Source organism: Oncorhynchus tshawytscha, linkage group LG01 (assembly GCF_018296145.1).
Source record: "Oncorhynchus tshawytscha isolate Ot180627B linkage group LG01, Otsh_v2.0, whole genome shotgun sequence".
NCBI lineage: Eukaryota > Metazoa > Chordata > Actinopteri > Salmoniformes > Salmonidae > Oncorhynchus > Oncorhynchus tshawytscha.
Window position 1 is genome coordinate 54903368 of NC_056429.1, and position 12651 is coordinate 54916018.

General features: G+C 43.4%; 1 protein-coding gene across 2 annotated transcripts in view; it reads right to left on the reverse strand.

The window, feature by feature from the left end:
* LOC112253256 (E3 ubiquitin-protein ligase UBR2) overlaps positions 1-12651 on the reverse strand; it is a 44561-nt gene that overhangs the window by 14553 nt on the left and 17357 nt on the right. The window contains exons 5-16 of one of the 2 annotated variants that reach the window (XM_024425286.2): positions 11080-11210; positions 10807-10945; positions 10658-10720; positions 10396-10516; positions 10104-10211; positions 9837-9925; positions 8375-8473; positions 5889-6052; positions 5688-5787; positions 3887-4015; positions 3562-3745; positions 3393-3454 (exon numbers count right to left, since the gene is read on the reverse strand). In XM_024425286.2, the coding sequence (XP_024281054.1) occupies positions 3393-3454; positions 3562-3745; positions 3887-4015; positions 5688-5787; positions 5889-6052; positions 8375-8473; positions 9837-9925; positions 10104-10211; positions 10396-10516; positions 10658-10720; positions 10807-10945; positions 11080-11210 (1389 nt within the window). Of the gene's footprint in view, positions 1-3392; positions 3455-3561; positions 3746-3886; positions 4016-5687; positions 5788-5888; positions 6053-8374; positions 8474-8558; positions 8658-9836; positions 9926-10103; positions 10212-10395; positions 10517-10657; positions 10721-10806; positions 10946-11079; positions 11211-12651 lie in introns of both variants that reach the window. The other variant, XM_024425279.2, reaches the window with a different exon arrangement.

Sequence of the window (12651 nt, forward strand, 5' to 3'; positions counted from 1 at the left end):
AATGAGATGCATTTATTAGAAAAGACACACGTTTTGCCAAGGCAAGCTGCTACAGAAATACACAGACAACTCCTGCATGCTTACCAGTAGGGCTGTGGCAGTGATGAAAATGTGTCAGTGGGTGATTGTCAAGCAAATAACTGCCGGTCTCACGGTAATTGACAAACACATTTAGCATCTCCTGGCTTCCACGCATAGCCTACAAGCCACTGACGCAGACCTTTTTAAAACGTAGATGTTCCAAAGTCTAATAAATCCATGTAATATAGCCTACACCGTCACAATAAATCCATTATTTATTTTAGACAGGTCTAAGGAAGCATGATATGAAGAAAATGTAGTCTATTTCAGAAGAACAGAATCACATACTCCAAGTTGCCCTTATGTTAGACCCTGATCCGGCTATGCCATATGGCTGTGGGCTACACTAGTTCATTTAACAGACAAGATTTGCATAGAATTCAGTAGCATTATTTTATAGTAGGAAGAATACAATTGAACATAGCTGAATAAAATAGAAAGGATATTCTCTCCAAGTGATTTCCGAGGGAGTGCGCGCATGTGGCCATTCTGTGTTGAGCGGTTAACAAAGAAACAGGTCCTCCTATACGCTTCATTTAGAGGTATTTATGTAACTTTAGGTTGTTCTACAAACGTTGTGCTATATGTTTTGATTTTAATACATTCTAAAACTGCATGACGAGACTAATGATGATGATTTTGGGGCGATTGCATGAAAAGACACGAGCTCTGCTTCGTTTTTTTGTTGTGCAGGCAGCACACGTTTAATCAGTCCCTCATTCACATTTTCACATGCACTTGATAATTCCTCAAATTTCCCGGCGGCATCCCCTTTGTGGCAATAATGATCCCTAAAACAAAATCCATGCTTTTTGCGGCCATTGTGCCCTTGGGCTGAATATAATCATTAGAATTCCCTTCTGCCCACTGTGCGCTCCGAAGCGCCTCGCACTCACATGGCTCTCTCAGATACTGCATCTCAATTCTTATCAGCCAATGCCTGTCATCGGGTCCTGCAGACATCACAGGTCCTTCTCACAGGCTACAAGTGAAGACAGACACGTCAGGGACGCACCTGCGCGTGTCCTTATCAAATTCCGAGGCGCTTATATTGAAGATGTTGGAAAAAACTGTACACATTTACTGTCAGCCAACAAGATGAGCAGGCCTAACAAACAGCAAAAGCACAAACCCATGACATTCTACTGTACCCCATAGTACAAAAGTTGACCTATTCTATTGGTCAACTTGTCCTTCTGTGCGAGAAATAAATACTTCAAAACATAGTCTGTGACAGTTGTGGGATGCGACAGATTAATACAAACACTAACATAAAAAATACAACTTTTAAAAGCAATGAGGCTGATGCAACAGATCAGAACGTTTAGGTTCAAATGTTGATAAACTATTTCTTCCCATTATAAGCGCAGCAATGTGCACACGGCAAATGGCCATAATATTCCAACATGCAAACAATTAGCGTGGGGGAACACCATTCTCAAAAGTGACCGCAAATGCAATTATGCATGTAATGCTTTATTAAAAAAAGGTACACTTTTACAGTAATAGTTCTCTTCCCCAAACTTGAAACTCACACGCCACCTATGTATGCCAGTTAGACTCTACACCGGTTGATTAATGTGCTTCATTTTAAGAAGTTAATTGGCAACTTTAGTTTAGAAAATATAGGCCTATGGGCTAAGCTACATGACGTGTGCGCCTATGATTAGAAAAAGTCGCAAAAAAGGCATGAAAAAGTGATATGGTAATATTGTCACCAATCAGACTATTCTTGATTTAAATCTTGTCTATACATACACTAAATAATAGTACATATTAATAATATATCATTTAGTATATGCGTGAAATTCATTTTGATTTGCACCATTATCATGCATTTTCACGCCAGCCAGGTAGGCTATACTCCTGTTGTAATGAGAAGCAATGTGCTTAATATTAAGAACGTTGAGAAATAAATATAGTAGGCCTAGCCCATAGAAAGCTGATGGGATCCTCTTTTTAACCTCTTGAACCTCTGGGGGCAGTATTTCATTTTTGGATGAAAAACGTTCCCGTTTTAAGCAAGATATTTTGTCACGAAAAGATGCTCGACTATGCATATAATTGACAGCTTTGGAAAGAAAACACTGACGTTTCCAAAACTGCAAAGATATTGTCTGTGAGTGCCACAGAACTAATGCTACAGGTGAAACCAAGATGAAATTTCATAAAGGAATTGAGCCATATTTTTGAGGCGCTGTGTTCCAATGTCTCCTTATATGGCTGTGAATGCGCAAGGAATGAGCCTTCACTTTCTGTCGTTTCCCCAAGGTGTTTGCAGCATTGTGACGTATTTGTAGGCATATCATTGGAAAATTGACCATAAGAGACTACATTTACCAGGTGTCCGCTCGGTGTCCTCCGTCGAAACTATTGCGTAATCTCCAGGTGCGTGTATTTTTCCATTTTGAACAGAGGAGAAACCAAACTGCCACGAGTGACTTATCATCGAATAGATATGTGAAAAACACCTTGAGGATTGATTCTAAACAACGTTTGCCATGTTGCTGTCGATGTTATGGAGTTAATTTGGAAAAAAGTTTGCGTTGTAATGACTGAATTTTCTGGGTTTTTTCTTAGCCAAACGTGATGAACAAAACAGAGCGATTTCTCCTACACAAATAATATTTTTGGAAAAACTGAACATTTGCTATCTAACTGAGAGTCTCCTCATTGAAAACATCCGAAGTTCTTCAAAGGTAAATGATTTTATTTGAATGCTTTTCTTGTTTTTGTGAAAATGTTGCCTGCTTAATGCTAGGCTTAATGCTATGCTAGCTATCAATACTCTTACACAAATGCTTGTGTAGCTATGGTTGAAAAGCATTTTTTGAAAATCTGAGATGACAGTGTTGTTAACAAAAGGCTAAGCTTGTGAGCCAATATTTATTTCATTTCATTTGCGATTTTCATGAATAGTTAACGTTGCGTTATGGTAATGAGCTTGAGGCTATAATTACACTCCCGGATACGGCATTGCTCGTCGCATCAGGTTAAATGGAGGACATCACTGTTTCCTCACGCAACTGCATAGCCTATAGAAATGTTGTGCAACATGAGCTCATGGGTTCTCATGAACATCTGTTTGATTCAGATGTTCAATGACATTTGCATTAATGTCAGGGTGATTCGAGGGACAATAGAGTGCAAAGCACCAGACAAGTAGGACATTTGGTAGGCTACTAATGACCATCAGCAGCATCAGAGCTTGGAGAAGCCTAATTACCGTGACTAATAAGTCACGTGGAATTTGACTGCGGTCATGACCTCGTGACCGCCGGTAATACGGTCACCGTGACAGCCCTACTTACCAGCGGAAGCTGTTCGGGGAATCTGTAGGCCACCTCCATCTTACTGAGGAGAACGTGGAGACCTAAACAGAAAAAAGCAGTGACCATATTAACAAAAGGGTAGAATCTCCGTCAATATCATAGCCAAAGCATCAGCGGTCTGTCATTCAGCTGTGTGCTAGTGTCCGACCTGCAAGTAAGCGGGACACAGGCAGGTGGATGCTGACTTTCTCCTGAGACACACAGTAGCGGATGGTGTCCACAGAATGTCCACACATGCTCAGTGTGATGGGCTGCTCCCCATCGGCGAAGCCACTGTGGCAGTGTGTAAGGGCTGTCAGGCACTTCTTATAGGCTTCAATCAGCACACGCTCCTGGACACACACAGGAAGAAAATGTAAAAAAAACAGTAGGAACCACAGGTGAGAAAAGGCAGGTGCATGTTTGTGAGTGACCAACAAAGAGTTTGTGAGAGAAAAGTGTGTGAGTGTTCATGTATATGTCAAGTCACTCACATCTGTAGCGCACCACTCCTGTATCATGGAGATGATGTGTGTGAGCTTCATCTGCAGGGTGAAGGCTGCCTCCCACTCAGGCTCCATCTCAATGTGCTGGCCCACCTGCCTCACAACCGGGTCCATTCCCTGATGAGGGAGAGACAGAAAGCACAGACGCTGCTAAACACCACCCCCAAAATGAACCAGACATGGGGAGGAACATAGGAGTAGAGGTCGACCGAATATGGATTTTTCAACGCCGATACCGATTATTGGAGGACCAAAAAAGCAGATACCGATTAAATCGGCACGATTAAAAAAACAAAATAAAAAATGTATTTGTAATGACAATTACAACAATACTGAATTAACACTTATTTTAACTTAATATAATACATTAATAAAATCAATTTAGCCTCAAGTAGATAATGAAACATGTTCAATTTGGTTTAAATAATGCAAAAACAAAGTGTTGGAGAAGAACGTAAAAATGCTATATGTGCTATGTAAGAAAGCTAACGTTTCAGTTCCTTGCTGAGAACATGAGAACATATGAAAGCTGGTGGTTCCTTTTAACATGAGTCTTCAATATTCCCAGGTAAGAAGTTTTAAGTTGTAGTTATTATAGGACTATTTCTCTCTATACCATTTGTATTTCATTAACCTTTGACTATTGGATGTTCTTATAGGCACTTTAGTATTGCCAGTGTAACAGTATAGCTTCAGTCCCTCTCCTCGCTCCTCCCTGGGCTCAAACCAGCAACACCACGACAACAGTCACCATCGAAGCAGCGTTACCCATGCAGAGCAAGGGAAACAACCACCCCAAGGCTCAGAGCGAGTGACGTTTGAAACGCTATTAGCGCACGCTAACTAGCCAGCCATTTCACTTCGGTCACACCAGCCTCATCTCGGGAGTTTGAGGTTTGAAGTCATAAACAGCGCAATGCTTGACACACAACGAAGAGCTGCTGGCAAAACGCACGAAAGTGCTGTTTGAATGAATGTTTACGCGCCTGCTTCTGCCTACCCCGCTCAGTCAGATACTTGTATGCTCAGTCAGATTATATGCAACGCAGGACACGCTAGATAATATCTAGTAATATCATCAACCATGTGTAGTTAACCAGTGATGATTGATTGGTTTTTATAAGATAAGTTTAATGCTAGCAACTTAACTTGGCTTACTGCATCTCCTTGTGGAGTGCAACGAGAGGCAGGTCGTTATTGCGTTGGACTAGTTATATGTAAGGTTGCAAGATTGGATCCCCTGAGCTGACAAGGTGAAAATCTGTCTTTCTGCCCCTGAACGAGGCAGTTAACCCACCGTTCCTAGGCCGTCATTGAAAATAAGAATGTTTTCTTAACTGACTTGTCTAGTTAAATAAAGATTAAATAAAAAAGGTGTAAAAAAAATGTATTTAATAAATAAAAATCGGCAAATCGGCGCCCCAAAACACTGATTTCCGATTGTTATGAAAACATGAAAATCGGCCTAATTAATCGGCCATTCCGATTAATCGGTCGACCTCTACATAGGAGTTAGAAATGCATTCCTCTGACCTAAATGCCTCGTTCTTATCTGATGTGAAAGAACTGGACATGTGGAAGCAAGTTCTACCATCATATTTCTTTCACCAAATCTTATTTTGTAGGGCAGTGTAGGTGAATGAGGGGAGACCGAGAGGAAGCACCTTTAGACTACAGAGATACACATAGACACATCGTCACTCTGTTCCATAGACCCGTGTAGTCTCAATCAAGCTCAGAGGGGTTACGGACGCGCAGTCCCCCACCACTAACAGTGACTAGTTCTAACCTGCATGCACTTGAGCAGCTCCAGGAAGGTGTCCAGGCCCTCCAGGAACTTCTCCCTGAGTTGGTCACTCCACTCTGTGGGCCGACTGATGAGGACATACCTGCGCGCACACACAAACAACATTGTTTACAACACACACTGGCTTTGGACAACACTTAACTAATCTACACACACAGCCCTGTGTTAGCACAGTCATCTTACTTGAGGTCTCCGATGAGGCTCTGGACGCGGCGGAACTTGAAAGCCTGCTGGGCGGTGTAGCGCTCAAACTGGAAGCGGCCCTGCAAGTCGCGGTGGCGCAGGTGGTCCACAAAGGTCCTGATTATGGTGGTCATCAGGTTCTCCTCGGTGATCAGCATCCGCGCCTGGGCCAGGGGGGAGAGGATGAGGGTTAGAGGCCTCAAGTAGAAGAACATGCCGGAGTCAAAAATCGCCCCTAAACACAATCCAGGCAAATCTATGTAAAAATATGACAATATACTACAGACTTAAAAAGGGATATTTCGATATTCTGGCATTTCGGCCCAATTTACCCAGTCGTGGATACCGTTTTTATGTCTCCGTGTGCAGTAAGTTACCGGTTATGCTACCACACCTGTAGACTTCCAGTCATTGCGCTAACAATAGTTAGCATTGGCTTGTAAAACTACCACTAACATCCTTCATACTGTACCGCATGCAGAGGTTTATACAGTGGGGCAAAAAAGTATTTAGTTAGCCACCAATTGTGCAAGTTCTCCCACTTAAAAAGATGAGACAGGCCTGTAATTTTCATCATAGGTAGTACACTTCAACTATGACAGACAAAATGAGGAAAAAAAATCCAGAAAATCACATTGTAGGATTTTTAATGAATTTATTTGCAAATTATGGTGGAAAATAAGTATTTGGTCACCTACAAACAAGCAAGATTTCTGGCTCTCACAGACCTGTAACTTCTTCTTTAAGAGGCTCCTCTGTCCTCCACTCGTTATCTTGTTAAAAGACACCTGTCCACAATCTCAAACAGTCACACTCCAAACTCCACTATGGCCAAGACCAAAGAGCTGTCAAAGGACACCAGAAACAAAATTGTAGACCTGCACCAGGCTGGGAAGACTGAATCTGCAATAGGTAAGCAGCTTGGTTTGAAGAAATCAACTGTGGGAGGAATTATTAGGAAATGGAAGACATACAAGGCCACTGATAATCGACGGAGATCTGGGACTCCACGCAAGATCTCACCCCATGGGGTCAAAATGATCACAAGAACGGTGAGCAAAAATCCCAGAACCACACGGGGGGACCTAGTGAATGACCTGCAGATAGCTGGGACCAAAGTAACAAAGCCTACCATCAGTAACACACTACGCCGCCAGGAACTCAAATCCTGCAGTGCCAGACGCGTCCCCCTGCTTAAGCCAGTACATGTCCAGGCCCATCTGAAGTTTGCTAGAGAGCATTTGGATGATCCAGAAGAAGATTGGGAGAATGTCATATGGTCAGATGAAACCAAAATAGAACTTTTTGGTAAAAAAACTCAACTCGTTGTGTTTGGAGGACAAAGAATGCTGAGTTGCATCCAAAGAACACCATACCTACTGTGAAGCATGGGGGTGGAAACATCATGCTTTGGGGCTGTTTTTCTGCAAAGGGACCAGGACAACTGATCCGTGTAAAGGAAAGAATGAATGGGGCCATGTATCGTGAGATTTTGAGTGACAACCTCCTTCCATCAGCAAGGGCATTGAAGATGAAACGTGGCTGGGTCTTTCAGCATGACAATGATCCCAAACACACCGACCGGGGCAAAGAAAGAGTGGCTTCGTAAGAAGCATTTGAAGGTCCTGGAGTGGCCTCCAGATCTCAACCCCATAGAAAATCTTTGGAGGGAGTTGAAAGTCCGTGTTGCCCAGCAACAGCCCCAAAACATCACTGCTCTAGAGGAGATCTGCATAGAGGAATGGGCCAAAATACCAGCAACAGTGTGTGAAAACCTTGTGAAGACTTACAGAACACGTTTGGGTATATAACAAAGTATTGAGATAAACTTTTGTTATTGACCAAATACTTATTTTCCACCATAATTTGCAAATAAATTCATTAAAAATCCTACAATGTGATTTTCTGGGGAAAAAAATCTCATTTTGTCTGTCATTGTTGAAGTGTACCTATGATAAATTACAGGCCTCTCTCATCTTTAAGTGGGAGAACTTGCACAATTGGTGGCTGACTAAATACTTTTTTGCCCCACTGTATATATTTAAAAAATATTTTTAAAAACGGTATTCACGAGTTAATCCAACTCTGGGTAAGTACTCGCAGTATCCCTTTAAAATTACACTACAGCATTAGCATAGAACTGGAATAGCATACTTTGCTAGGGTGATCACAAATCTTTAACAGTTTCATTCCTATAATAGTTATTGTGATAAACACAAGAAATGGGATCCTAGATGTATAATGTTGTTTTACTTAAGAAACATCTAAAACATCAGTGTGGCATGCAACACCCTTTTCAAGGAATCAACGACGAGAACTGAGATATTCTGAACATAATGAAGATGACACACTCGTGGTTAAGACGGCCATCCTTTCACTCTATGGACGTGACATCAATTAACAGTCTAAAAATCCTTGTGGTTCTCAGCATGCGTCCCATCTCGGGTGGTACTCACGTCACCCCGACCCGTGCAGCCTGTACTCACCAGGGAGGGCACTGTGAACATTTGCACCGAGAGGTCAGTGACCGAGAACTCCCTGTCGTGGTCATCTTTCACATAGTCGCTCTGCAAGCGCTCATAATTCTAACAGCAGTGGAATGGGGGAAGACAAGAGAAGAGGTGTGTGTTGAGATGTGTGCGGTCAGGCATGGAGTTTTGGGTTACTCACCATGGTGGGGACGGTGAAGAGCTGAACTGACAGAGAGGTCACTGACACTACACGCTCGTGGTCATCCTCCATAAAATCTGTCTGGAGGCGCCGGTAATTCTAAATGACAAGGGGGACATTCACCTCCTGGTCAAAGGCCGTGGGCCCCCCTTCCCCACTCCCCCAATACCTTTCTAAGCTCTGGTGAGCAGTTACCCCTAGACACAGATCTAGGATCAGCTTACTTGCCAAATCGTAAGCTTAACCCTTTTGGAGAGGGAAAGCAAAACTGACCTCAGATGAGTGTCTACGGTCAACTTCATCCTACTCCCCCTACTAAGCATCTAAAGCGCTCTGATCCTTGACCACCCAGGTCTCAGAGAGCATAGATACAGAATCACAAAATAGTATCAGAGACAAATTGAGTCTAATCAAAAAGTTTGGATTCAATATTCCTCCACGCAAGACTTTGGGCAGTCAATCTTACCCAATATCCGGTCTAAGTCTTAGCTCATGTGATCTAGTGAGTGCATATCTATGCTCTCAGGTTCAGCTTGTGTGATCGAGTGAGTGCATATCTATGCTCTCAGGTTCAGCTCAAGACACCTGTAGAGCTTTGGGTTTGGGTGTGTGAGAGCAGAGCGGACAGCCTAGGATTTTGGGTTGATGGGTCCGACAGGGACTGGGCATGTGTGGGGCTGTGTTACATGTCAAGCAGGCGGAGAGAAAAGCCTGCTGTAAAGCCGGCTGTCTTTCCATCCTCTCAGCTATGCCACCCAGGAGGACAGAGTAAAAGGATGTGATGGGCGCAGTTAACGCCTCATCCAGGCCTCGTGCCAAATACCCTCAATCTGCTGTTATGATAAGACTATACCCACTTTGGTGTATGCTTACATGACCAAATGGGTAGGGTGTCAGTCTCTGTCAGAGAGCTCATGGGATGATCTTTATGAAAACACTCATATTCATACAATACAATACATTTGTTTGACATATCAATCTTCAATTCAAGACAGTATCAAATTCTCTTTCAGAGCTATTCGCTAACAGTATGTTTTAGGGTAACTATTAAACCGGTTAGCTGGCGAAAATACATTTGACCGGTGACCGGTCATGCTTGTCGGTCTATCGGTTCAGTTGCATAATTCTGTGGAATTAAAATCACGCTCGCTCAGCAATGCCGAGCCTAGTTTGAGGAGCGGAATAGACTACCACCTGTAAAAGGTGGTGACTTCCCAAATAGCGGTGCTAGGCGGCCATAGTGGCTTATTATATTAAGGATCCAAAGAAGAAGCTTACTTTTGCGAACTGGATAGCAAACAGCTTCTTGTATTTGAGGTCCATGAGAAGGCTGCTCATAAAGAGCTGGTGGTAGACGTTCCTGGCTCCTAGAGTAGAAATGAGGTGTTAAGAGTCAGAACTCATGGAAGTGTTTGTGTTTTATGCGCATTGCAGGAGATAGGGTTGGGGTCGGTCAATACCCATCCCAAAATCTGAGGATTTTTATTATTGAGTGAAACTGTTCCCAAAGCTGTCAAGAACTAAAAATATGCAGTTCCTCCTCACCTTTCCACATCTTGGAGTCACAGAGCATGAGCGTGTCCACCAGGGAGGAGTTCTCACCCTCTGGCCCCCTCTCTAGGCCCACCTGACACAGGATCCTCCTCAGAGCATCTACACACACAGTGTCAATGGGCCCTCAGGCACACGCAGTGAACACACAGGCCCCCCCCCACCCCCAATAAACATTTAAATATTGTGTTAAGTTCTTTATATTTCAAGAGGACACGGAGTGCACCATCCAACGACAGGTAGACAATACTCACGTTAATAGTATGTAGAGTGGAAGGAGACTGACCTGAGTATCCTATGACGTGGCCCAGCCAGTGGAGGGCTTTGAGAGCGAAGCACTGATGAGCCACCACCGAGGAGTGCATTACCTGGACCCGCAAGGGCTTGGACTGACGACTCGTGTTCCTCTACACACACACACACACACACACACACAATTAATATATAGGGACTCATTGAAAATGACTTAACAGGTTAATTGGTAGCAGCGGTATGATGTCATGAGATTTCAATGAGATACATCCAGATCCCCAAACCAGGCTACTCACCACAATGACCGACTTGGCCAGCTCACAGAAAGCGAAGTCGCCAAAGCGCACCGATTTCCTTCCCTGTATAGCAGGAGATGATTACACACATATCAAGCCATTAGTCAATGATGCCGTAGGTTTGCGGGCTACACGCACACACGACTCACATCTCTGTCCACTGTGGTGGCGAAGCTGACTGCTTCTTTCTGGGTGCAGTTGACCGCCTTCTGAAGGGTGTAGATGACTTGCTCGTAGGTGTGCACCTCGTCATTGAAGAGCATGCAGTAATAAGTGTCACTTCGGTCTCTGAGAAATCAGAAGCAGACAAACATGACTATCAACTGGATATAGATGGAAATTATTGGGTTGTCATGATGACCAGCAAGAACATTAAAACTGATCACAAATTACTTTGTGTGTGTGTGTGTGTGTGTACATACGGAGGCTCCAGGCCCGGGGGCAGTTCATCCTCCTTGTCCCAGGTGAGCATGTCCACGGCGTATTTCAGCACAACGGAGAAGACATTATAGCAGCGGGCAATCATGTCTGTTGAGAGGTGGGCCAGTGGATCCTGCAAATAGACAATTAAATAATGATCAGCGAAATACACATGTTTTCCCCCCCTCAATCTACACACAATACCCAATAATGAAGCAAAAACAGGTTTAGAAATGTTTGCAAATGTATTACAAATTTTTTAAAACAGAAATATCAAAATGTACATAAGTACTCAGACCTTTTACACAGTACTTTGTTGAACCACATTCGGCACTGATTACAGCCTCGGGTATGACGCTACAAGCTAGACACCTGTATTTGTGGAGTTTCTCCCATTCCTCTCTGCAGATCCTCTCAAGCTCTGTCAGGTTGGATGGGGAGTGTTGCTGCACAGCCATTTTCAGTCTGGGCTCTGAATGGGCCACTGAAGGACATTCAGAGACTTGTCTCGAAGCCACTCTTCCATTGTCTTGATGTGTGCTTAGGGTCATTGTCCTGTTGGAAGGTGAACCTTCTTTCCCAGTCTGAGGTCCTGAGCGCTCTGGAACAGGTTTTCATCAAGGTTCCCTCTGTACTCTGCGCCGTTTATCTTTTCCTCAATGCTGACTAGTCTCCCAGTCCCTGCTGCTGAAAAACATTCCCACAGAATGATGCTGCCACCCCCATGCTTCACCGTAGGGATGGTGCCAGGTTTCTTTCAGATGTCACGCTTGGCATTCAGGCCAAAGAGTTCAATCTTGGTTTCATCAGACCAGAGAATCTTGTTTCTCATGGTCTGAGGTTCTTTAGGTGCCTTTTGGCAAACTCCAAGCAGGCTGGCATGTGCCTTTTACTGAGCGGTGGCTTCGATCTGGCCACTCTACCATAAAGGCCTGATTGGTAGAGTGCTGCAGAGATGGTTGTCCTTCTGGGAGGTTCTCCCATCTCCACAAAGGAACTCTAGAGATCAGTCAGAGCATCCATTGGAGTCTTGGTGATTCCAAACTTCTTCATTTAAGAATGATGGAGGCCACGGTGTTCTTGGGGACCTTCAATACAATTTTGTGTCGACACAATCCTGTCTCGGAGCTCTAGGGACATTTCCTTCAACCTCATGCTTGGTATTTGCTCTGACGTGCACTGTCAACTGTGGGACCTTATATAGACAGATGTGTGCCTTTCCAAATCATGTCCAATCAATTTAATTTAACAGGTGGACCCCAATCAAGTTGTAAAAACATCAAGGATGATCAATGGAAACAGGATGCACCGGAGCTCAATTTCAGGTGTCACAGCAAAGGGTCTGAATACTTATGTAAATAAATGTTTTTTTTTCTTTCTAATACATTTGCTAAAAATGTTTAATAAAAAAGTTTTTGCTTTGCCATTACGGGGTATTGTGTGTGTACAGTCGTGGAATAAAGTTGAGAATGACAAATATTAATTTCCACAAAGTTTACAGCCTCAGTATCTTTAGATATTTTTGTCAGATGTTACTGTGGAATACAGAAATATAATTACAAGCATTTCATAAG